At 41.1% G+C, this 26,145-nt stretch overlaps 1 protein-coding gene across 1 annotated transcript in view; it reads left to right on the top strand.

Moving 5' to 3' along the window:
* Ghr (growth hormone receptor) overlaps window positions 1-26,145 on the top strand; it is a 246,000-nt gene that overhangs the window by 205,803 nt on the left and 14,052 nt on the right. The window contains exons 5-6 of the mRNA XM_059276751.1: window positions 14,506-14,635; window positions 20,583-20,755. Coding sequence (XP_059132734.1) covers window positions 14,506-14,635; window positions 20,583-20,755 — 303 coding nt within the window. The remainder of the gene's footprint in view (window positions 1-14,505; window positions 14,636-20,582; window positions 20,756-26,145) is intronic.

Genomic DNA, 26,145 nt, shown 5'->3' with positions numbered 1-26,145 from the left:
AGAGCTCTTATTTAAGAGTGCCACTACTGCACCTTTAGGGGTATTGTTCCATGCTGGTCGTTGATGTGGTTCATGAGTGTCACAGCTGGGTAGGACTGTTGGTTGCCTCCATCATTTCTGGGTTTGCATGGCACCCTCTTTTACCCTGAGAGTTAGTCCCATGAGTTTCAATCTTAATGTGCATAGACAGACAGTAAAAGAGCATGCCAGAATGCTGATCTTAATCTAGTAGGAACAGAAGTGAACAAAACTAACTAGCATGCCACTTACTAGTAATGTTTAGTTAGCAAAGGTCATCTGCTTGTTCTTCATCTTAGGAAACTAGATAGAGCTAAAACAAACAACAATAGTATTCTGTACTCATGCTGTAGCTTGTTTGGAACAAGGCAGGACAGACACTGGTCCAGACTGTTGTTTGCCATGCTCACTGTCCTGTGCATTGTCCACATCTCTTAAGAGTCGCCAGCATCACAGTGTCTTCAGCCATTGCCAGATGTCTGCTGGGAAGGAAGCAGAACCTTATTTGAGAACTCTTGACTGAGAACAATGAAGCTAAAGAAAAATCTTTTCTCTTTGTGATTTAGAGGTCATGTCTAAGTATATGATATGTATCTTTGTATTTGCCAGATTGGTCATTTTTTTTTATATAATAGAAGTGTGCTGAACACAAAAACCAGTTTTTAAATATGAATATATACATAGGAACTCAAATAATAGTAATTCCACAGAGTAAGAGAATTTATGGAGGGCAGAAATTACTAAGAAATAGTGACTCATGGTTCTTCCCCCTCAGGAATTTCACCCAACATCTTTATGTAAAATATTTTGTCTGGTTTGCCATAATCCTCGAACTAAATATACTACTTCAGGGAGTTATGGTTATTAATCTAATGCCTACTCATAAATAACTGCTCACTGATTGTTGAATGGTGCACAAATGAATGCATGTAGCTCAACCCTAAAACCAAAAAACTTATAGTGTGCTGTCTTCGTTTTTGTTGCTGTGATAAAGTACCCTAACAATAGCACCTTAGGAAAGAAAGGGTTCATTTCAACTCATAATTTCTGGTTGCAGTCCATCATTACAGGGAAGCCAAGCCAACGAGAACTTGAAGCAGCCAGTCATACCCATAGTCAAGCACAGAGAGTCAGTATATACATATATGTTTGCCTCTTGCTTTCCACTCTCAAATGTGCAGGATCCCCTGACTGACCAGGAGATGGCGCCACCCACAGCGGGCAGGTCTTCCCACTTCAACAAACAACATCAAACTAATCCCCCACAGACCAAGCTAATCTAGACAATCCCTGATGATACCCTTTCCGGGTGAAACTAGATGATGCTGACCATCAAACTAACCATCACGTGTGCTCGTTACAAACGTGTGCTCATTGCATTTGGAACTTTAAGCTTTAGAAATGGGGTCACATACAAGGGTGTATCATTGTCATTCCGAATTAATGTCCTCAACAAAATGGCAAGGAGCGGTGGTGACTCATTTGCCCACTGTTTTCCTCTGGCAATAAGGCTCCTCAGACTACAGATTCCAAGTTTTCAGTGACACCAACTTAATGTTGGCAAAGGCATTGCCGTACTTTCTGACTTGCACTGTGATATCCCCACACTTCTTTCTCCTACCATTCCTGGCTAAGAACTTGACATGTGAAATCCAGACATGAGACTCCAGTGTTAGCAAACAGAATGCCTTCTAACTCCCAGAAAGGAAATGGTGATATGACCTAGTAGTTCCTAAATTAACCATCAAATGCTACCTATGAAAGCTACTGGGGTACATTTAAAACTCCAATACCCAGACAATTAAATTGTTGACCCATAAATTACCAACTGAAATAGAATTTTAAAGGATGTAACATAAACATCAATATTTGCTTAATTCTCCAATAAATTCAAACATGTATTATTTCTGTCTGTGGAGTTGTTACCTGGAATTTGAATTTAAAAGGACGAGACAACCCCACTTAGAATTTCTTCTGCTAAATCTCACTGAGGAGCTTTCCACATGGCCAAGGATCTAGCAGTGCCTTTTGTACAATGAATTACAAAATTCTGTCCCCAGCATGGGGGAGACCAATATTAATAACATTAAAAGATAAGAAGAAAATTGGAGTTCCCTTATAGTTAATAAACTTTGTTATAACTTCTTGCCTTATATATTTTAATAGGTATTTAGCTAGGGGGGATAGATTTTAATTAATTCTGAACCTTGTGTAACCACCACCACTCTCTAATTCCAGAATATTCCCATTACTTCACCAAAGAATCCTGTACCCTATTAGTAGTCAATCCCAATTCCTCATTTGCCTTACTCTCTGATAACCATTAATATTTTTGTCTATGAGTCTGACTATTCTTAATACTTTATATGAACACTATATTAGGTAATCTTTTATGCCAGGCTACTTTCACAAAGCAAAATGCTTTCAGGTTTCATCTAGTTTGTAACATTTATCATTACTTTATTCCTTTATATTACTAAATAATATAATATGTGACCATACCATGTATTCTTTTTTCATTCACCAGTTGATAAACATTTGGACTGTTCCTAGTCTTGAGGCTATTATATGTCATTCTCCCATGGGCATACTTATACATATTTTTGTATTATTATTTTTTTTCATTCTTTTGGCCATAATATCCCTAGGAGCAGTGTTGTTGGGTCATACAGTGCTTCTGTGTGTAGCTTTAAGACAGTGTCTCATGGTGTAGTGATGGCTGGCCTCAAACTCGCAATCCTACTTCAGTCTCCCAAGTATGTACAAGTATGTACCACTGTGTCTAACCTTGTATTTAATTTTTTGAAAAACCACCAAACTGGTTTTCCACAGTGGCTATACTACTTCACATCTCTGCCAGGAGTCTCCAATTTTCCTATAACCTCTTACTTTAGATACTAATTTTTTAATTATATTAGCTAGTATAAGCTTTACCCTAATCAACCAGAAAGTAAATTTAGCAGAAGTCAATGCTAATTCTTTTCTAATTGTCTTTCTTAAAAAGCATGCTAGGCAATATGCTTTTTTATTTATTTTTATTATGTATGTTCTTTGACAATTTCATAAATGTTGTGTTAGCTAGTGTTATTGTTGCTATAATGAAATACCATGATCAAAGCAACTTGGGGAGGAAAGGGTTCAATTGGCGTATACTTTCATATGACTGTTCAACATCAAAGGAAGTCAGGACAGGAACTCAAACAAGGCAGAAACCTGGAGGCGGGAGCTGATGCAGAGACCACAGAGGGCTACTTCTTACTGGCTCGCTCAACTTGTTCTCATATAGAACTCAGGACCACCATCCCAGGGATGGCCCCACCCACAATAATCTGGGCCCTCCCCAATCAATCACTAATTAAGAAAATACCTTACAGCCTGGTCTTATGGAGACATTTTCTTAATTGAAGCTCCCTTTTCAGATAACTCTAACTTGTGTCTCGTTGACATAAAACTAGCCGGTATACATGCATATAATGCATTTTTAGTTAATCTATCCCCATGTTTATTCTCTCCTGTCCTTCAACCCCTGTCAACACTAATCTTCCTTACAAGTGCCTTCCTCACATTTGTATCTTTTTGTTTTGTTTTGTGGTCTGCTGAATTTTAGCAAGGCTGCCTGTGTGACCACGGGTTTGGAACTATCTGCTGGAGCCTAGTGGGCTCACTCATGGGTATACAACTGAAGACAATGACTGCCCTTTCCTCAGAATCTACCAGTAGGTGATGGGTCCATAGGAAAGAGGTAGGATCCCATAAATCCCTCCCTAATCCATGATGACTGATAACAGGCCCAGTTTTGTGCATGCTCAGTGGAGGAAAATTATCTGCTAGGGAATTATAATGGCAATGGCTATACCATGACCAGGATATAGTATTTCCCAGCCCTTCTCACTGTCTTCTGGCTCTTGAATTCTGGTATATGTCTCTCTTCTAATTTTTAACTTACATTTTTCATTAGCTTACCATATGGCTTTTTTATACAATATTTGTTTTGATTAGCCCTGTCCTATCCTCTCTCCCATCCTACTGTTCCCATCCTTGCTTACACCTTTCCACCCCCAGTAGCACCCTCTCTTCTTTCAAATAACTTATGTTCTACTATTCACCTTCCCTTAAGCATCCCCCACCCCAATGGTTCTTTTCTGGTTTCTTGGTTTCTACAGGTACTGCAAATTAAACACATAAATCTAAATATCAAAGCCAACAGCCATATATGAGAGAGAACATGCAGTGTTTGTCTTTCTGTGTCTAGATTGCCTCACTCAGCAGAACTTTTTCCAGTTCCATGCACTTACCTGGAAATGTCATGATTTAATTTTTCTTTACAGCTGAATAAGTTTCCATGGTGTATATGCACCCCATTATCCTTATCCATTCATCAGTTAATGGGCATATAGGCTGATTTCATCTCAAAATACACTTTTTAAAAAATAATAATAAAAGTATAGTAAGTCTACTAGTTTTTTCTCAGTCTGTTCTTCTGCAGTAAGTTATGTGTATTTAAAGTAAGTTCTTATTTTCATCTTCCCAATGATTAGTATTGGGGCTGTTGTATATACCTTGATAGATCTTCTCTCTAGACAGAAAAAAAAAATACTAAGGAAATAATGCCTTCAGCATCTCAACCAAGAAGTATGCTAGTAGGGAATCTTGAATATCCCTCAAAATCTCATGTGTTACAGGCTTGATTCACATGGTGGTGCTCTAGGAAGGTCATAGGACCTTTAAGAAGTGGGACATATCCAGTAAGAATCCAGTATTGATAATGTGGCAGAAGCTAGAGACCTCAAGCCAGACCAATGACTCAAGGCAATGAACATTTGCAAGTAAAGATTATGGACTAGAGGGTAGACTGTGTGGCTCACTGTGACACACTACAGCTTCCACAATGAGATTTTTTTTATATATTTATTTTCTTTTCATTTGAGGTGGAGGTTGCAAGGGCAGAGGGCAGATACAAAGAGATGGGAAGATGAGTGGGATTGGGGTGCATGAAATGAAATCCACAAAGAATCAACAAAAGGTTTTAAAAAAAGAAGTGGGACATAGTGGGAGGTCTTTGGGTCATTGGGAGCTTGTCATTAAAGAAGAGAGAGAGTTTGGTTCATTACCTCTTTTTTTCCTTCACTTCTTAGCAATGAGGTGAGCAGATTTGCCTTACCATATATGCTCTTCAGCCACCAATATACCACCTCTCCACAGGCACAAGAGAGTGGGCCCAATTAGTCAGGGATTGAACCTTCCAAAAATTTAAGCCAAAATAATTTTTCCTCTTTACAATTTTTATTATTTTATTACAGAGAAAGAAAGATGAATAACACACAGTCACTATCCTTTTCAGAGAAATGATAGGTTAAAAACCTGAAATCTAGAACAAAATAAAAACCTCGAAACTTTAAACAGAAGTATATGGCACTGTGTCCAAGATGATTAACTGTAATAATGTGAGAGCCATGAGTAAATAAATGCACCAGACAAATGCTATGGAGAAAAAAGAGAAGAGAAGAAAACAAGTGATTCTGTCCAAGCATTGGAAATTAGAGTAAATTGAGTTTGACCACATTACTAAAAGAACTAAACAATGGGAGAATTCTGTAAAACCAAAAATCAAGTTATGAAAAACTAAGTGACTCCTGTGAGTAGCATAGTCCTTGGTCTCCCAGCATGGTCATGCAAATGAGCTGTCTGTGCAGCCTGTGTCCAGTTCATTTCATCTCTCAGACCTGATAGAGGAACTCTTCTAAGATACCACCAAGTTCAGTGACTTGGCATTCATTTTAAAATCAGTGAAAATTCAGATAATGCCTTTAATGAAAGTCAACTTTACAGACTTTTTAGTGAACTAGGAATCTGCTTTTCAAATTGTACTGGATTTGAATTCAAAATAATGATTTTTTTAAAATGAACAGTTGAGTGGAGAATTTATAAGCTCTGCTTTTCAATTCTCAATCAACAAATACCTAAGATTTTGTAACTGCATCTTCTAAATTCTGTAGAGAAAACCACAAAGAAAATCAAGTATGTGCATGTGTCCTTGTGGTAAGATTGAACATTCCTTGGGTATATGTCCAAGAGTTGTATAGCTGAGTCCTGGGGTAGATTGATTTCCAATTTTCTGAGAAACCACCATACTGATTTCCAAAGTGGCTGTACAAGTTTGCATTCCCACCAACAATGGAGAAGTGTTCCCCTTGCTCTACATCCTCTCCAACATAAGCTGTCTTCAGTGTTTTTGATCATAGCCATTCTGACAGGTGTAAGATGGTATCTCAGAGTCATTTTGATTTGCGTTTCCCTGATGACTAAGGAATGTTCATAGCAGCATTATTTGTAATAGCCAGAACCTGGAAACAACCTAGATGCCCCTCAACCAAAGAATGGATAAAGAAAATGTGGCACATATACACAATGGAGTACTACTCAGCAGTAAAAAACAATATCATAAAATTTGCAGGCAAATGGATGGAACTAGAATATATCATCCTGAGTGAAGTAACCTAGACCCAGAAGGACAAACATGGTATGTACTCACTCATAAGTGGATACCAAATATAAGGCAAAGGATAACCGGACTACAACCCACAGCTCCAGAGAAGCTAGCTAACAAGGAGGACCCTAAGAGGGACACATAGATAGCCCAGCAAAGGAGAAATAGATGAGATCTACATGAGCAAACTGGGAGTGGGGGTGGGTGGGTAATGGAGGGCAAAGAATGGAGAATGAGAACTTAAGGGACAGTGGGAGAGCAAGGAAAGAGATACCATGATAAATGAAGACATCATGGGAATAGGAAGAGGCAGGGTACTGGGGAAAGTTACCAGGAATCCACAAGGAGGACCCCACCTTGGCCTACTGGCAATGGTGGAAAGGGTGCCTGGACTGATCTACTCCAGGGACTGGATTAGTGAATACCCTAACTGTCATCATAGAGCCTTCATCCAGTTACTGATGGAAGTGGATGCAGAGATCCACGGCCGGGCGCCAGGCCAAGCTCTGGGAATCCACTCAATGAGAGAGAGGAGGGATTCTGTGGGCAGGGGATGTTGAGATCATGATAGGAAAACATGCAGTGACAACAGCCACACTAGTGGAAACCCATGAACTGTGGACCAAAAGCCGTGGAGCCCACATAGGACTGGACTAGGCCCTCTGGATATGCAAGACAGTTGGTTAGCTTGAACTGTTTGGAGAGCCCCCAGTCAGGGGGATCGGGATCCATCCCTTGTACATGGGCAGACTTTTTGGAGCCCAGTGCATAGGGTCTGATAACTTTCGCAGTCTTGGTGCAGTGGCGGAGGGGCTTGGACCTGCCACAGCTGAATGTGCCAGGCTCTGCTGACTCCCCATGAGACATCTTGACTTGGGGGAGGTGGGAATGGAGAGTGGCAGGGGAGGGGGCAGGAGGCTTGAGGTCGGGAAGAGGGAAGAGTGGGAATCTGTGGTTGGTATGTAAAGTAAATAGAAAATTTCTTAATAATAAAAAAACAAGAAAATCAAGTATGAATGTGAATTCCTTATGTTCAGTATTTTCTACTAGGAAATGTCATATTAACTGTTTACCAATACCATTGTAATTTAAAGCCTTTTTTACTAATAGCCTACACTATGTCTTTGATTTCAGTATTTGTAGTTTCATTATTGTCCGGCAACTCCATAGATTTTAAAAAGCAAAATGTCTACCAGAGCTTTTCAAATGCATTCTTGGTCATTATATTATCTACAAGTAGTTTAGTTACAGATTTATTTGCAACATTTTAATAGGCCAATATTCCTCAAAGACAGAGTATTTACCGAAGTAGCACCTCAGCTGTCTTAAGTAGAGAAATTAGTAAATATCTCCAGTTACAAACAGAAGAATAGTCTGGAAATGGCATGCACACTTTTCAAAAGGGTGCTTGGCCAAAAAGCGGTGCTTCAAGTGAGAAGACCCCAACAGGATAAATAAGGGGCACATTCCTCTAGATGCAACTGCACAGTGTAGACCTTCTCAGTAGCAGGTACAAACTGCTCAGTAAATCCAGTGTTCCCTGGCACTGAGTGTGAACCCAGGAAGCCACAAGCACATACAGAGCAAGAATTTTATACTTCATTTTCTTTCAAAAAGTAAAATACTAAGTCAGGATTTCAACCACCCAGTCCATCCTGTTCGGAGTGGCTTTGGCTAGGAGCTGGAACGCTTGATTATACTATTGGTAAGACAACTTGGACTCAAAAATTTGAGTTCTACACTCTTTCTTTTTCACCTGCTTTTTCTAAAACGAGTCTTGCCAACAAATCAAGAAAGCTCCTCCTAGGATTCCAGAGTGCCCTGTCACCAAACATCAGGTGGCACTCTAAACATCCCAGAGACCTTTTGAAGGCCAGTCCCACCGTGTCTGCATGAACTGTTGGTAATTCCCAAGCCCCATGCTTCTTCACACGCTTGATACATTCTCTTTCAATGGATTCTTGGAAATACAGAGAGAAAGCACTTCCTTGGAATCTCGTTTTAATGTAAATCACAATAACATAGCAATATTTCCCAGTTATCCAGAACTCAGCATTCAAAAACTGTGACTATAGAGGGCACAACAGAAAGCCATCTCCAAACAGCGAGGGCAAAGCTGACGCCATACCATATACACTTCATATACCATATACTCTTCACATGTTGCATCTAGTGTCGGTGGACCTTCATTCCATGGTTTCACGGTACAAAATGACTTGATAATGGGATGAATTTCAGGCCTAACAATGGTCATGATTTGCTACACCAACGGTCAATGATTCATAAGGTGATCATCACAATTGACCTCAAAGTTGTAGTCACAGTGAACATTTATGGAATGCTTGTTCTGTATGAAGCGCTATCCCAAGAGCTTGGCATGTGTCAGCTCATTCACCTTTACAATGACCCTGTGATACACTGTTTTAGCCTCATTTAACTAGTGAACAGGGGTTAAGTAATCTAAGGTTTCAAGATTGTAAATGGGGAAGGTGAGTATGGAACCCAGGTGTCTGGAACCAAAACTGATGTTGCCAGCCTCTACCTAGCATCAGCGAGTTACTTTCTGGTAGTTTCCATCGATTGTCAAGATGACCCTTGAGACAAAGAATTATTAGTATTTTTAATAAATAATGCCATTTTGTGAAATAACTGTATGGGACCTGTACAGAGCCTCTGTGAAAGCATGGGTATCACCAGCTAAACTGAAGCTACTTAGTATATAGGCTGGCCTCCCCAGCAGTCCTTACTGTCATAGCATAAGTCACCATGGTAACTTCTGATCCCCATGCAAAATCATCCAAATGGTCCCATGACGTCAGGTAGGTTTTATTAAAGATAATGCAGATTTTTAATACAATTTAGAAAAAACTAATTTCAAGAATAGGTCTTAAGGCATGTGCCAGCAAAGAAAACATTCTTGCCTTGTTTTGAAAGAATCACAAGCCAAAATTCATTTTCAAATTTCATAGAAGGAAGATTAGCTTCATATTTCTTAAAGTCAAAGTGGTGAGCCATTAGTAAATCAGTTTACAAGGTTGCAAGCAGCATTGTACATGTGTATATAGTGTGTGTATAAATACATTATAAATAAATATGTATGTTATATAACAATATACAGTCAGAATTTATTAAATATGGTGATAATCAGAGTTGTGAGACATTTTCATTTTATATATATGTACATATAGAAAACATACATACATATGGAGAAATTATGTAAAAAAAATCTTCTTCCCAGGGGTCACTTTTTAAAACTTTGAAAGCCATGGGTGTAATGGTTGAGAATAAGACTTTGAGACAACTGCTCGGTGGCAATCAGGGCTGTGACACTTAGCGAAGTGACCTCTGTCCTGTTATTTTACTTCTCTGCCTCTCGGTGTCCTTACCTACAAATGGTGAAGATTATAACACCTGTTTCTTGTGCGGGGCAGTAGCTGTCACATGACCTTCGAGACCACTTAATGACTAGTATACAGTCACCTCCCCCTTCAGTTCCACTAAGCCTCATCGAGAGAGACCCTGTGAAGCACAGACAAGGAAGTGGACGGTCTCTCAGCTGGAGCCGCCATCTCTTGTTTATTACTTGTGGAAAGAACATTACAGTTTCACCACACTTGGCCTCAACCTGTGTGCTTATGCAATCCTCACAACATATGAAACCGTTTCAGCTGACAGTATTTCCTCACTCTGGCTTACATTCTGCGGTAATCATTCATTCCTGCTGAAGAGCAGGGAGATTGACTGGCTACACACAGGATCCTCGTCAGAACCCAAGTCTACCATAATGAGCCCAGAGCCATTTTGTCTGGTGTGTTCTTATGATTGTTAGTAGTGCCCTCCTCATTTTTCGTGCTTTATTATCACACACATTGATTTGATCTTATAATTTCTTTCAGCATTTAGGATGGAAGCCGTATTTGAAGATCATTTATCTGTATTTTCTTTTAGTGGTGCTGAGAATCTATTTCAGGACCTCACACATGTTAAGAAAGGCTCTACCACTGAGCACCAGCCCTAAAACCATTTTTTTCCAGTATGTCTTTGTACAAGTTTAATTTGTTGATTTTTTTTCTTGATCATGTTAAGGAATGATATCTTTTTATTGAAATAAAAATTTTTCAGACAATATATTCTGATCACAGTTTCCCCTCCCTCGTCTCTTCCCAGATCCTCCCACCATCCAACTCCATGCCTGCTTTCTGTCTCTCTTTAGAAAACAAACAGGAAAAAGCAAAAAGAAATCACAAGAACAGAATATTAAAAAATAAAACAGGAGAAACACATGCACACACACATATGCAACACTACCACCCCCCCTCCAAAAAAAACCCCACAATATTGGAAACATAATATACAGGCAACAGACTGGCAAGGGGAAAAATGCCCAAACAAAGAAATATGAGATGAAAAAAAAAATCTCCAAAAAGCTATTGAGTTAATTTGGGGTTGGCCATCCACTGCTGGACATGGGGCCTTCTTTTAAGTATGGTTTGTATGCTTGGTGAGACTCCACTGAAGAGAAGAGATTTTTCCTTTGCAAGCAGTTGTAAGTTAGAGATCGTTTCTTGATTAGGAGTGGGAGCTTATGTCCACTTTCCCCTCTCAGCAATGGGACCACATCTGGCTTAGATCTGTGCAGGCCTTGTGGATTGCTGCCATAGTCTCTGGGAGTTTATGTGTTCATCAGTCCTGTTGTGTCTGGAAGACACTGTTTGCCTGGTGTCATCCGTCCCCACTGGCTCTTACAATCTTTCTGCCTCCCCTTCCGCACAGCTCTCGGAGCCCTGAGGGAAAGGATTTGATGAGCATCCCATTTAGAACTGATATTCCAAAGTCTCTCACTCTCTGCCTATTTTCCAGTTGTGCGTCTCTGTATTAGTTCCTCTCTACTGCAGGGTGTAAGCTTCTCTGACAATGGCTGAATGAGATACTGATCTATGGGTTTAACAGAATGTCATTAGGAGTCATTTCGTAGCTATGTTCCTTTAGCAGAAAAATAGTATTTCATTTTCTCCTAGGTCCACAGCCTATCTAGTGTCAGGTTCTTAGCCACCCATGCTACCCATATAGTATAAAATATGAGTTCCATCTTATGGAGTGGGCCTTGGCTCTAAGCACAGAGTGGTTGGCTACTTCCACAATATTTGTACCATTATTATGGTATAAATCATGTAGGTATCACGCAGGCAAGGCACCATTGTATATTGAAGCATTTGTAGCTGGATTGGTGTTTGCTTTTCCCTTCTGGTAGAGTGCAGAGTACCTTCGAGTACCATAAACACTGGTCAGTAGGATGAAGACTCTAGTTAGGCACCAGCTCGGTGTCTCCCTGCTCCATGAGATGTGTATGTGTTGTCTTCAACAATGGGGCCCCACAATCAGTTGGTGGCGAGCAACCATGGCCGTGTTACTTTTGTCTTGTTTTGTTTTCTTGCTTTCCTTATTGTTTGTCCACTGTCACCCTAAATCAAGAGGAAGTTGTCGACTGGTTGGAATTACTGTACTCAAGGAGAAAGATTTTCCCTTCAAGTGTCCACCCCCATGAAAGATAGCTCAATCTTCTACCGTGTGTTAAGAGGTGATAAGTGTTAGACGGTTGGAAGCAGACGGACAGTTTTCAAGACATGGTATGGTGGAGAGTCTTCCTCAGAGAAAAACCACCCTTCTTCATCAAAGACTTTTTTCCCCCTACCTTCCTTTCTTCCTTGAGATCTTCTTTTTCCTTCTCCCTAAGCCCCAGATCCCAAGCAGACTTTGGGAAAGTATGTGCTATTTCATTCGGAATTTGTTTCTGCTGTGTTGTGAGTCAAGTACAGAAAAGCATCTCTGGAAATTAATCCTTCAATGTAACAGCTGCTTGCGGTGCTCCCTCTGTGGACTGTCTGGGAAATCATCTTCCTCCAAAGGGAGAGCCAGCAGGCAGTTGTGGAGGAAGCTCACTTAAGCAGTATAGCCCATCTGACCTGCAAATCAATCATGGTAGTGTTGATGTAACACATTATAAGCGGCATTGTGTCTCCAACATTGTAGGCATGGACACAATATCAAACTTCATCAACTTTTAAAAACTTTGGTATAACTCTCCTTGAAGTTCCTAAATAAATTTAATAGAAGTAGCACTATAACTTCTTGACTTTTACTGTCAGTGTATACTCTGTCTGGGTATGTAAAGACAAGTGTATCATTTAGATATACAATTCTGCATAAAGATTTTAAATACCTCTCCTACTCCCACTTTTCATGACGCATGATTCTAAGAAGCATGTCTGAGATGAAAATGCCATCCTGAACAAGGCTTCTCAGTGTGGACACCAGGTGCTGATACATATCTTTGCTGGAACAGTCCAGTGAATGTTACTATGCAAAAGCTGCATTTTGGGGTCGCATATATGTGTTTATCTGCAGCTGTGGTTCTCAAACTGGAATACACATTGCAAGTACATAAGGAACATTTAACAATCACACTCCCTGACTGTCTGTATCCCAAAGAAATTCAAATATCTAGAAGTAAGCAGAGAAATATTTTTAAAACATCTCATTTGGTTCCATTGTGGAAGATTGGAGGTTTCCAGGTTACTGATTTCTCAAAGCTGAATTAAGAGGATGTCTAAATTTGTCATTCTCCGCCGCCGCTGCCGCCGCCCCCCCCTCCCGCCTCCCCCCCCCCTCGCCTTGGAATTTTTTCAGATAGCAAAAGGTAATCTGTAGTCACTACTAAATGAAATATGTATGTAAAGTGCTAATGTGATGTAATAGTATCTAGTAAAAATAACTAAAATAAAGATGTAATCTAAATGGGAATCCTCATCTTTTGTTTGTGTTTTTACTCTTTTTTTTTTAATTCCATGCACATATACAATGTGTCTTAGGGATATCCATCCCCAATCCCTCCCTGCCACCAGCTCCTTCTGGCCCTGCTTCAATTTATTATCCATCTCTCTCCCAAGTTCATATCTTGGAATCCTCATTTTTAAAATGAGTATTTTGGGGTCTGAGAAGATTGCCAAGTGGTTAAAGTGTGAGGTATGAGGACCTGAGTTTGGATCCCCAGCACCCACATAAAAGTCAGGCATGTGGTACATATTTCTAACACTGGGGTTCTGGGGAGGCAGACAAGTGGATTCCTTGGGCTTGCTGGCCAGTCAGCCTGCCTGAATGGCAAGCTCCAAATTCAGTGAGAGCCCCTGTCTGAAACATGAGATAAGAACCAGAGAGAAAAATCATATGTGAATCTCTGGCCTACACACACACACACACACACACACACACACACACACACACACACATACACGCACACAGAAACTACGCACGCACGCATGCAGGCACACACAGGTGTATGCCTGAGGCGCGTGCTACTGAGCACACTCGCATGTACATGTATACACATGCATACACACACACACACACACACACACACACACACACACACACACAAAGAAGAAATAGGTATAGGTATGCTATTTCAAGATCTTTGAGTACAAGCGGTGTTAATGCTAAAGTTTCTTCAGAATGTGGGGCATTTTCATTCATACATGTGAGAATTAATCTGGGGACAAAGGTTGAACTCTTATCAATTGCAACACTCTTTCCAGGGATGCTATGATACCACCTTTAGGCATAAGCATTGTTCCATGGGGCCTTTCCCCTCTCTGCCCATCATCTCGCTTTTAGTCCTGAGCATGCTTTCCAAATGCACTACCTGTCCCCAAATCCCTTTCTCCTGGGCTGGATCTTAAACAGGCCCTAAGGAATGATGCTGGAAATGAAGGCACACCTTTTTGACTTTGAAACCTGATGACTGACAGTAGCCAGCAATAGATGCTGAGACGATGAGCCGGGAAAACAGCTTTTCCAAATGTTAGCATCACCTCCGAGATAGGATAGGGGCTAGGCTGGCTTTACCCAAGTGGTTCCTTCTTTACACACTTCATAAGTGTGTTTCACGGGAACATCACATGACCCTCCTGACTCCATGCTTGCCTTTTCTTCTTCTCCTGCAGATTCTTCTGGGAAGCCTCAATTCACCTCGTGCCGTTCGCCAGAACTGGAGACCTTTTCATGCTACTGGACGGAAGGAGACCATCATAACTTAAAGATCCCAGGATCTATACAGCTATTCTATGCTAGAAGGTGAAGGCTTCATGCCCCTTCTGACTTTTCTCCAATTGTCAGTGTGGCTCAGGTGGAGAGCAGGGATATGGGAGATTCACATTATGAGTGAGAGTGTGTGGGCATGCCTGTGAGCATGAGTGATTAAGTGCAGAGGCTTGAGGGATGCTGGAGCTGAGGAGGTCTCGGGGACCTCCCTAGTGCAGCATGTTAAATCGGGGAAAGAAACGAAGTGAGAGATACTGTGTATGTGTAGGAGGGAAAGGCTGTGGAGGCAAGGAAAATTGCAAGTGTGATGCCCTGAGGCCATGGTGGCATGTTTGAGAATCAGAAGAGCCTGTACAGATGGCATGAGACTGAAAACTTGGGAAGGGATCAGATATTCGGGGACTGTGCCAATGCTTGTAGGCCAGGTAAGAAGACTGAATCTTACTTTGTGTTTTGAAAAATTATGCTTTAAAAGCCTCCATTGGTTTTCTATAGAACAGGCCATTGTCTTTAATTTTACTAAGTGAGGGGACTTGCTCTTTCATTTTTAATCCACAGTATTTAGAATGACACCAGACAAGGAAAACAAGCATCTAGAAATTTAGTCATCACCCAATAGTTGAGTTTCATTCCCCTGCAATTTCTTCCTTTTCTCTTTTACCACTTTTAATACACACAGTAAAAGTATAATTGATGGGATACACTGTGACATTTTAGTACATCTCTATGATGTGTAATTATCAAACCAGGACAATTGAGGTATCTATCACTTTGGGAATTTACCATTTCTTTGTGTTGGGACCATCCAAAAATCCTCTCTACTAGATACTTAGAAATACATGATTAATGCATCATTGACAATTATAATTAATTACCCTACTGTGCTACAGAATAAAAATGCACCTTTCACCTTTTGAAACGATACAGTTAAACACTTCCTTGTCTCTTCTTCGCCACACAAACCCCAAGAGAGTCCTAAGACCAGCTGCAGGGATAGTGATGGTACTTTGTCTTAGGCTCTCATCCACAGATCTGAGAATGTCACTTTCTACCCCAGAGATGACAGGAAAGGGAAGGAAGACATAGGGGGCAGTTAGTCAGAGCCAGTATCCTGTGGTCCCTCCTGGCTTCCGCCCTTGCTCACCAAGTAACAGTAAATTAGTTAAGCTGGGCACAGCTCTGCTGCCTTACTTCTAGGAGGGTGATAATAGACTTAGCTCATAGCTGTCTATGAGGGTTTTTCTTAGCTAGAAAAATGCGTGGCATAGTACATTTTACATAGTAAGTACACAATAAATAAATAAGCAGTATTTTCTTAGTATTAGTATATAATAATAATTTAAAATAATAATGATGTAGAGTCCAGATTCCTGAGCTATAGAAGAGGTTTTTGATTCCTTACTGCTTGTGATTATTGGTAGACTATAAGAACTTTCTAGCCAGGCAGTGGTGGCGCACACCTTTAATCCCAGCACTCAGGAGGCAGAGCCAGGCAGATCTCTGTGAGTTCGAGGCCAGCCTGGGCTACCAAGTGAGATCCAGGAAAGGCGCAAAGCTACACAGAGAAACCCTGTCTTGGAAAAAAAAAAAAAAAAAAAAAAAAAAAAAACTTTCTAATGCCCACCTGAGTGTTCGATTTACAGATAACAAAAACTGTAAGTGAACAACCAAAACTGGCCCTGTCCACCCTCTAGTTATGAGAGGCATCACAGAATACCCTGCCTCCAAAAGCACACAGAGATGGGGTATTTTAGCAACAAATACACGACTTATTTACCTTGAGATTGATACTGTAGACAAGTATGGGCCAATAAATAAAGTAAAGCAGGCAGACAGACAGATAGATGCTCACTCAGACATGAAGCTAAGGTGTTTGGGAACACTTTTCAATATGTATGAATTGATTCTGTTATTTCTAAAATGAAAATGGAGAAACTTACAAGATGCCATTTTTGCACCTTGCTCCAACAGCTCAGACAGCTAGAGCCATCAAAACAAAGGAGAAGCTTTCATACAGTCACCATTGACCAAACTGATCCAAGAACCGATGGGAGAATGTCTTGAACTAGTTCCACCCCTGGACAATGATTTTCCCACCCTCCTAGTAGTCACCTACCTTAATCGTGAGCCAAAAGATAAACCCAGAGGTACAAAACCCACACAAACACACTTGTCTCTAGCTTTTTTCCACCAGAGCCACAGTAACTCTGTCTGCAGGCCTCCTCCACACATCCCATTCTCCCAGCATCCCATTCTGTATTCAGCCTGGGAACTAACAAGTATTCTGCTACAAGTGTGACCAGAGGAAGGGAAACTCTCAGACATATTCAAGAGAACATCCTTGTTTTAGCCCCAGTGGAACCTAGACTCCCAGGAGAAAAGTATACACACCTCCCTAAGTACCATGAATACAAACTCATGACCAAGGGCCAACCCAAACTCCACAAATCAGGATTTTGTATTTTCTCTACAAAAACATAAATACTTTGAATATCCTAGCCAAACCACATAAGCCCTCAGCCCTGTTTATCTGAGAAGGGTACAACTGAGGGTTAGGAGCTCAGAATGAGGTTGCCTTGGCACGTGGACTCTCAGCACCCACTTACCCAGAGACAACGGCACAGGGGGTGCTTCCAACTCTCATGATTGTTTCTGAGTGTTCCTTCCTAGGCAGCTCCTGAAACTGTAGAATCATGCCTCTCACCCCTGACACACAACACTGCAGCATGCTTTAATTCATCGCTGTAGTCTGTGGAGCAGCAGGAAAAAAAAAAAAAAAAAAAACAGGGAATATGGTGGTGTGTGATCAGCCTTCGGTTCACTGGGCTGTTCTTGGATTCCAAAGCATACAAGAGTCTAAGCACGCTGGGCTGTCAACAAGACAGAAGGGCTCAGGCACTCGTGTGTTCTGCTTGGACCCTCTCCTAGCCAGGTAAGCTGGCAGAGGAGATGGTCCCGGCTTATGAAAGCAGCTGATTCAGAGCAGTCCCTGACGCCCTGTGATGGAGAGACTGCCGAATCTAGCCTCTGCCCTTGAAGGGGACTCAGCTTGAATGCCAATCAGAGGCATGGCAGAAATCGGCACTGTTGAGTGTCGCAGAGCTTGGTGAAGACTTCATGAGAACCTGTTGGAGATGGTCAATATCAGCCTCGTTGTTTTCATCTTTTTACCATTTGTTTTAATTCAACTTTTTTTGTATCATCACACTTCCTCCTAAAGGATCTGAGACCCAGTTCACTGGGGTGGGAGGCGATGACTAATCTGGCTCCTTTGTCTGAGGGGGGTTGGCTGGATTTGTCCCTCCTCAAAGTTTATGCCAGAGAGAGGTGGGAGGTATGTCCTGCGGGTTCAAGGACTCCAGATGATCCAGTGGCTCATGGTAGGAGGAGCTGGCTGTGGTGGTTAACAGTTGGCATCCCTCAGTTAGAATTATTTAAAGTTTGTGGGCCCAGAATCTGGTTTTATTTTTATGACTTTTCCTCTCTTTATTTTTACTCCAATCCAAACCTTTACAGAGAAAATGCTGCTTTCACTCTCTCTTTTTATTTTTAAATCTCCTATGGTCCTTATTCATGTTACAAGGTAGTCTGGGGGCAAACCTAAAGAACTTTACTTTGAGAGCTAAGAATAAAGTAGCTTTCTTAGATTGTCTTATATCGTGTGTAGAACACAGGGAAGACAGGTGACTTCCTGTGTCATGAGGTTATTTGCCTTTTAGATTTACTAGTTTAAGAGAGACACTTTAGCCAGGTATGATGGCGCACGCCTGTAGCCACAGCACTCAAGAGGCAGAGGCAGGCAGATCTCTGAGTTCAAGGCCAACCTGGTCTACAAAGCAAGTTCTGGGACAGCTGTGACTACATAGAGAACCTGTCTCAAAAAACAAGAGAAGGGGAGGGGATGAATTGGGAGTTGTGTTTTGAACTAGCTATTCCTGGTCCATCACGCTTCACATCCAGATTAACTCTTATAAGTGCTGTGTCCTGAGGAGCAAATGGATTTAGAAAACCTAACCAGGATTTTACAAATACGCTCCCCGGAACAAGGCTACCAACAATGCCAAAGTCCAGAAACTGAAGCACAGAAGAGCTAGGTGGCTCCTTACAATAAACGCAGACCTGCTGACCACTGGCTGCCCTGAATCTTTGCGCCATCCTGAGACTCACTTTTTCAAATGGACACCATTGGCTACATCATATTAATACACTTGATATCTACTCTGATATTTTATGGATACCTAATTTCCTGGGCAATTTTGATAAAATCTTTAATTCACTCTTAGTTCGAATGTCAAGATTAAACAAAAATGCCACCACTCAGTGCGTCACCTACCCCTGATCTTTTGCTGTCGCACCAAAGACAACGCGTGTGCATGCACGAAGACGCTTCATCCTTCCTTCGCCTTTCTCCACCTACTTTCCCAGTCATAGAAGACTCTCCTTGTCATCTAAGGACATGCAGCTTTTAAGAATCCCAGTCAGAATCTGAGCAACCATTTACCATCTCCGATTCCGGAGTCTCTGCTCTTTTAATCCCAAGTGTGTTCAAACAGCTGATGAGCAGCTGTCTCAGCGGCCCCTGATTCTACAGAAATCCCTGGTCCCAAATAATGAGCCTGAGAAGCAGCTGTTAAGACGGAAATGTAAATGTGTCTTCGGGGCTTTTCATTCCTTCCTTCCAGGCCGTGCCTTCTCTCAAGCCCATGTTCTCAATGCTCACGGCTGCCAGTACCACCCTGCCGTGGGAAAGTCTCAAACACCCACATCTAGTTTGCTAACCCCAGCACCTGTGCCTGCCCAGTCACTCCTATCACTGTGTGTGTGCAAGCGCACACACACACACACACACACACACACACACACACACACACGCACTCGCACGCGTGTATGTAAATGTTCATATCTGTGCATGTTTGTACACAGGTGTATTATATATGTGTGTGATGTAAAGGGCAGAAGTTGATGTCAGGTGTCTTCTTCAGTTGCTTACCACCTCTTAATTTTTAAGCTGGAGTCTCTCACTGAGCCTGGAGCCTTGCCTGTTGGGCTAGACTAGCTGGCTGACAGGATGTTCCTGTCTCTACCTCCCCCCGCACTGGCATTCCATGTGCTTTCCTTCTCACCCAACATTTTCACAGGTTCTTGAGATCCAGTTCAGGTCTCCGTGTGTTCACACAGCAAGTACTTTACCAACTGAAACAGCTCCTCCGCCCCTGCTTTCTTAGTCAGCAACCTTCTTTCTTAATCAAAGGTGCCATGGCTTTGTGTCCGCTTCACCTGTAAACCCTCTCCTCAACCGAGACAGGCCAGTAAATAAAACAGAGAGACAACGAATCTGTGTCTGTCAATCATCTTACCACTGTGGCAAATACGTGAGAGAAACACTTTGAAGGAGGAGGGGTTTGCTTGGGTCCACGGACGCAGAGGGTGAACCTGAACTGAAGTCTGCGGTCCCCTGAGTATGCTGCTATGGGCCTGTGGGAAGACAAAAAATCAGAGTGGCCATACAAGAGGGTACTTGGCTCATGCTGTCGAGGAAGATGAGAGCTGGACAGGGGGAGGAGCTAGCAAGGAGATAACACTCTACAAAGTTACATCCCCAGTGCCCCGCTTCCTCACCAGCCCCACATTTGGTCTCTACCGCTCCCAATAATGCCATCAAATTATGACTCTATCAATGATTAACCCATTGGTTGGGTCACCAAGGAATGATTGGATCTACCAGCTGGGAACTCAAGGCATATACACTCAATTAACAGACGTTTTTATTTAATACCGTATAAGCTCCTGACAATCTTCAGACTTCTATAGATGTGATGTTTCTTAGAAATGGTACTTCTGAAATGTTAAATGTTTAATGCCATCAGGTATTTGTGTCATCATAGCTTACTGACTCTGGCTGCCAGACACCTCGCTTTGACTAAAGCTATGGCAGGTATAATTTGGGGAATGATTAATCCTTTTTTACCCTCCATTTCAGAATCGCTCATGAATGGTCCCAGGAGTGGAAAGAATGCCCTGATTATGTCTCTGCTGGAGAAAACAGCTGTTACTTCAACTCCTCGTATACCTCCATTTGGATACCCTACTGTATCAAGCTAACTACAAATGGTGACTTGTTGGACGAAAAGTGTTTCTCTGTTGAAGAAATAGGTAAGCCACAGGCTTGTTTCATTTGACATGACTTTAGACTAAATATTAAGGAAGCCCTAATTTCCAAGTATAATCAAGTAGAAAGCCTTTGTAGTTTTAAGTATATGGAGTCTGTCTCATGGGAGTCTAAAAGGACAGAGGGGAGTTAACTTGACTATAGCTTAAGGAAGTCTGGGAATAGAGCTAGAGCGGTGCTCAGTTGCTTAAGAGAGCTAACTACTCTCTAGAGGTCTCTAATTTGTTTTCCATCATCTATGTAGCAACTAACAACCATCTTGAGTCTAGGGCAGTAGTTCTTATCCTTCCTAATCTGTGACCCTTTAATATGGTTTCTCATGTTGTGGTGACCCTTTCTTTGTTACTTCATAACTATGATGTTGCTACTGTTGGGAATCATGATGTAAATATCTGTGTTTACTCATTCAACCCCTAAAGGGGTCACTACCTACATGTTGAGAACCACCGGTCTAGGGGAATCAGATACCTTCTTCTGGCCTCTGAACACAAAATACACAGTGCACAGACATGCACGCAGACAAAACACCCATACAAATGAAATAAATAAATAAATTTTTAAATTCTTTTTAAAGGAGGCTGGTAGTAAATGCTGTGAAGAAATTAATCATCAGTAGGTAAGAACACTTGCTGCTGTTTCAGCGAACCCATCACCCACACAGGGTTTCACAACCACCTGTAACTCCAGTTCCAGGAATCTTCTTCTGACATCTGTGACACCAGGAATGCACTGGGTGCATGTACATACAAGCAGGCAAAACGATATAAAATAAAAATATATCTGAAAAAAATTAATTAAAAAAAGAAGAAATGAATCCATCCTTTCCTTTACAAAGTCTCCAACTCTGAACAGGATTCTTGTTGCCAAAACAAGGAGCTAACTCAATGCACTCTTAATTTTTCCTTAATTTTTGACATGATTTTCATATTCAGATCTACTGAAGAATGTTGACCTTTGACCCCTATCATTGGTATAATCAAAGCCTAGATTGTGTTGATCACAAAACAAAATAACCATAGAATTTTAACCTTAACCAAACAGCTACAATCAGGCCAAAGTCATGTTTATCTGATTTCAAACAAACCCTGATGGAAGTCAGCTCAAGAAAACATACGGATGATTCATCACCCATCCTGGGGACCTGAAGAGGAACCGAAACAAGCAACCATAACCGAGATATCCATGTTTCCAGCATGATAGTGTAAACAGCAAGAGGCAGAGAAGCCATGAAAGACTTCCAGGAGCTGACCTTAGTGCTTCCAAAGCCATCCACAAGAGCCCGTTTCCTCCTCACACCCATTCCTGCCCCTTCTCCCAGACAAACGTGGTTTCTTAGGCAGTAGCAGACTGGAAGACAGCAGGAAATGTGGCCAAAGGTTGCAGACAGAAGCAAGCAAAGCCTGGAAGTCTGCCTAAACTGTAAGAAGCAGAAAAGATTGTCTGATGGGTTGTAGAGGCTACTTACTATTTAAATGGCCTCCCCAGTTGCAGAGCTGATGCTAAGGGAATGGGTGGGTTAGATATAAGGTGTCTTAGTTACAGTTTCTATTGCTGTCAAAAGACACCATGACCACGACAACCTTTATAAAGAAAAACATTTAATTGAGGTGAGGGTTTACAGTTCATAAGTTCAGTCCATTATCACTATGGTGGGGAGCATGGTGACATGAAGGCCGACATGGTACTGGAGAAGTATCTCGGAGTCCTACATCTTGCAGGCAACAGGAAATGGTGTGTCTCACTAGGCATTATCTTGAGCATATACGAGACCTCAAGGCCCACCCCCACAATGACACACTTCCTCCAACAAGGACACATCTACTCCAACAAAGCCACACCTCTTAAGAGCACCACTCCCTATGAGCTTATGGTACCAATTACATTCAAACTACCACCTAAGGATACTAGTTTAAGATCCATGCTCTGACCCTGTCTCTAACAATAGGAAGCCTTACTCATTTATCTAGCTGACTCTCACTGAGCTCCTGCATGTATGCTGACTATATTATATGATACAGTCCAAGTAGTGGAATGGAGAAGTTCAAAAATAATTGTAGGACAGTGTGCCACAACACATTATGGCAGGTCCTTGAGTTGGGGTGCTTGGATGTATAAAAAACAAGGTAGTTGATCAAATGTATGAATGGCCTGCTATGCCTGTAGGATGAAGAGGAGCCAGCTGAACTCAACTGTGACAGTTCATTATGAAGTATGAATGAGAGTTACCAATTGTCACAGCCCTTCCAGAAACTACTCAGTTCTAATAATTTTTAAAAAAATGTTCAAGGATTCAACAGCAATTGTATAGGTCTAACAGCCTTTTGAAAAATTCATCATTAGTCTTGTGTGCCTCACAAAAATTTTGGGCTTGATCTTACCACCAAAAGTAATGTTTTCATGTGTTTAAATAAGGAAATTACTAACCCAAAGAACGTATGTCTTATATAGTCATCATGAGAGATAGGTTCTATTGTAAAACCCATTTTACAGATAATGCAACTGAGGCTCAGGACTATTAAATGATGACATCAAAGTTAAATAAGATAGTAGATAAGTTGTGGGTTTAACCCACTACCAGTATGTTGTGAGTGTCTCAAAGAAATTGACTTTGCTACTTGTGGTTGATAGATTGGAGAAGGGCAAACTAGAGATACAGCTGTTAACAGACTTGGATAGTCAAGTGAAAGACAACCAAAAAAGTCAAAACACTATCACAAGAAAAGAGAAGAGGAACCGGGTAAGGTCTATAGTGACCCTGGTATGTTCTGAGAAAGGATGTCAGTGGCCTGAACCCACATTTGACTCATGTATTGAGCATGTGTTGTCCCTCACAGAGCTGTTCCTTGGACACAGATGAAATAATAGATTAGTTACATGTTTGTCATTCATTCAGATCATTCAGCAAATATTGTGTCCTTACGTTAGAGCAGACAGCATTCCATGTGCTGAAAAAGATAATGTCTACCTGGTCGAACTAAATCCCAGTGAGAGCAGAAAGATCCCGCGCCATGGAGAAATTCAGGGAGGGAGCAGCAGGTGTGGGAAAGGCTGCAATGTTAAGTAGGATCATCAGGATTGGCTTCTCTGAGATAGGTGCAGCTGAGTCAAGAACACTTCTGTGTGTTTGTGAGGGAAAAAAGCATTTCAGCAGGAAGGCGCGGGGCAACAATTCTGAGATGTAAGCATGCCTTCCTCATGAAGGAAGCAGCAGGCAGCAGCAGAGCTGGCACAGACTGGGAAGGGAGGGGAGTGGGAAGAGAGAAGACTTGAGATAGTCCTTTTCAGGCTCTTGTAATGACCGTGGCTTTCACTTGAAGTGAGACAGAAAATCTTGGAGGGTTTTTGGTGATTACTGTAATGCCCTAACTTAAGAGGTAAGGGAATAGCTGTGTCTGCAGGACCGATGGTTGTGTGAAGAACAGACTGAAAGAAGGGGGCAAAGACCTGAGGAACAGAACAGGGAAAAGGCTAACACAAACGAAAAGCAATGATTCTCTTCAAAGAGCAGCTGACCGAATCTGTGGTCATGACAAAAAGATAAGTTATAAAAGAGTTACTGTTTTTATCCCGAGTAATCGGCAGGGTCGGGTCCCCACTGGGAAAGATGGAAGAGGAAAGAGGAGCAGCTGGATATCAGACAGGAAGACAAGAACTTCCTCTGCATATATTGTTTCAAATACTTCTAAACATCTAAGAAGAATTGTCAGCTACAGTATGTAAATATGTGTGTAGGAGGCAGCGGCAGGCTGCTATGCTTCTAACAGTGGTTCTGAGGCTTCTCCCATAAGACACTATGCCATCTCATCTATTTAAAGTGAAAAGGAGAAATTTTTATGAACAAACATAAGTGATGAATTTTAGAAAATTTTCCATCAAAATACTTTTATAAGATGCAAGTATGGTGACATACCTGTAACCCCAGCACTGGGGAGACTGAGTCAGAAAGATCATTAATTTGAGGCCAGGGTGAGCTACATAATTAAATCCTTCCCCAAACATTATATATATATATATATATATATATATATATATATATATATAATGTTTATATATATATATGCATATAGATCAGCAGTTCTCAAGCTGTGGGTCATAACCCCTTTGGCAAACCTCTGTCTTTGAAAATATTTGCATTACAATTCATAACAGTAGCAATTATGTACAGTTATGAAGTAGCAACAAAAATAATTTTATGGTTGGGGTCAGCACACCATGAGGAACTGTATTAAAGGGTTGCAGAATTAGGAAGGCTGAGAACCACTGACATAGGCAGCTATGGACTGGAGAGGTGGGCCAGCTATTAGGAGCACTTTCTGCTAGCTAACTCCATTGGGGGTGGTTCTAATGCCTCTTCTAGCCTTTGCAGGAACTCATGCATGTGGTACATATATGTACATGCAGATAAAACGTTCATACTCATAAAAATAAACTTTAAAGTATGAGGAAAGAGAGATTTTTTTCATGGAGCTAGAAAGGGGATCATGAGAGAACAGAATGCTATCTTGTGAGAAGAGGAGAAAGAAGACAATGAAACTCGAAAGAAGATGTGGGGACTGTGTTCATGGAGGGAGGGGACTAGCAATTGAAAGACTTTGGGGGATGAAGGACTGCTATGAAGGAAGAAGATGAATAAGAATAATGTATATTGACATAGACATATGAAACTATCATAATTAATGTGTTACTTTGTATGCTAACTTTTAAAACTTAATTAAAAATGCAAATGCACATTCAAAACTAGTCACTTAAAAGGTGAAGTCTGTGGTTATTTCTCAATTTCTAACAAATCCAGGACAAAGTGTTACTATCATTGTACAGGCATATGTAGTTTGAACAGCTTTCAAATATAATTTCTAAACTGTGTTCATGTGTATGTCTAATTACTATTTTAAAATGAGGAAAATCTTTCTTATTTGCAAAGAAACCTGGTATCTATGTGATAGTGGCCACAGCATGCCCTTCCATCATAGGTATATGTCCACTTTGGGTCAATGCAAAAGTTTCTCTCTTTGACTCAGTAAGAGCTCCTCATAACATGTATCTTCAGGCTTATCTCTGATTAATTCTAGGGACCCAAACATCCTGGTTAGCTATGTGCATATGCTAAGAAATAAAGTAAACTTTAACTGTCTATCTTCAAGTAGTTTCAAAAGGCTTGGTAATAAGCCCTATCTAGCAGTATTTTGTTTGAGACACAGCGTAAATTTAGATGTAAACTCTAACTTTGGAATCCATACTTGTCTTCATCATCCTAGTTTTTGAAACTCTAGTCTTTATGGTCATTATAATAAAAACACAGAGATTTATCTAAGAACATAATAGAGGATTGCCAGCGGAAACTGAGCGAAGTACAATTTCAAACTGCTCCCTTAAC

The sequence above is a fragment of the Peromyscus eremicus genome, chromosome 11 (genome assembly GCF_949786415.1).
Source record: "Peromyscus eremicus chromosome 11, PerEre_H2_v1, whole genome shotgun sequence".
NCBI lineage: Eukaryota > Metazoa > Chordata > Mammalia > Rodentia > Cricetidae > Peromyscus > Peromyscus eremicus.
Note: the sequence above shows the minus strand (reverse complement) of the source record. Positions and strands in the feature narration are given on the sequence as shown.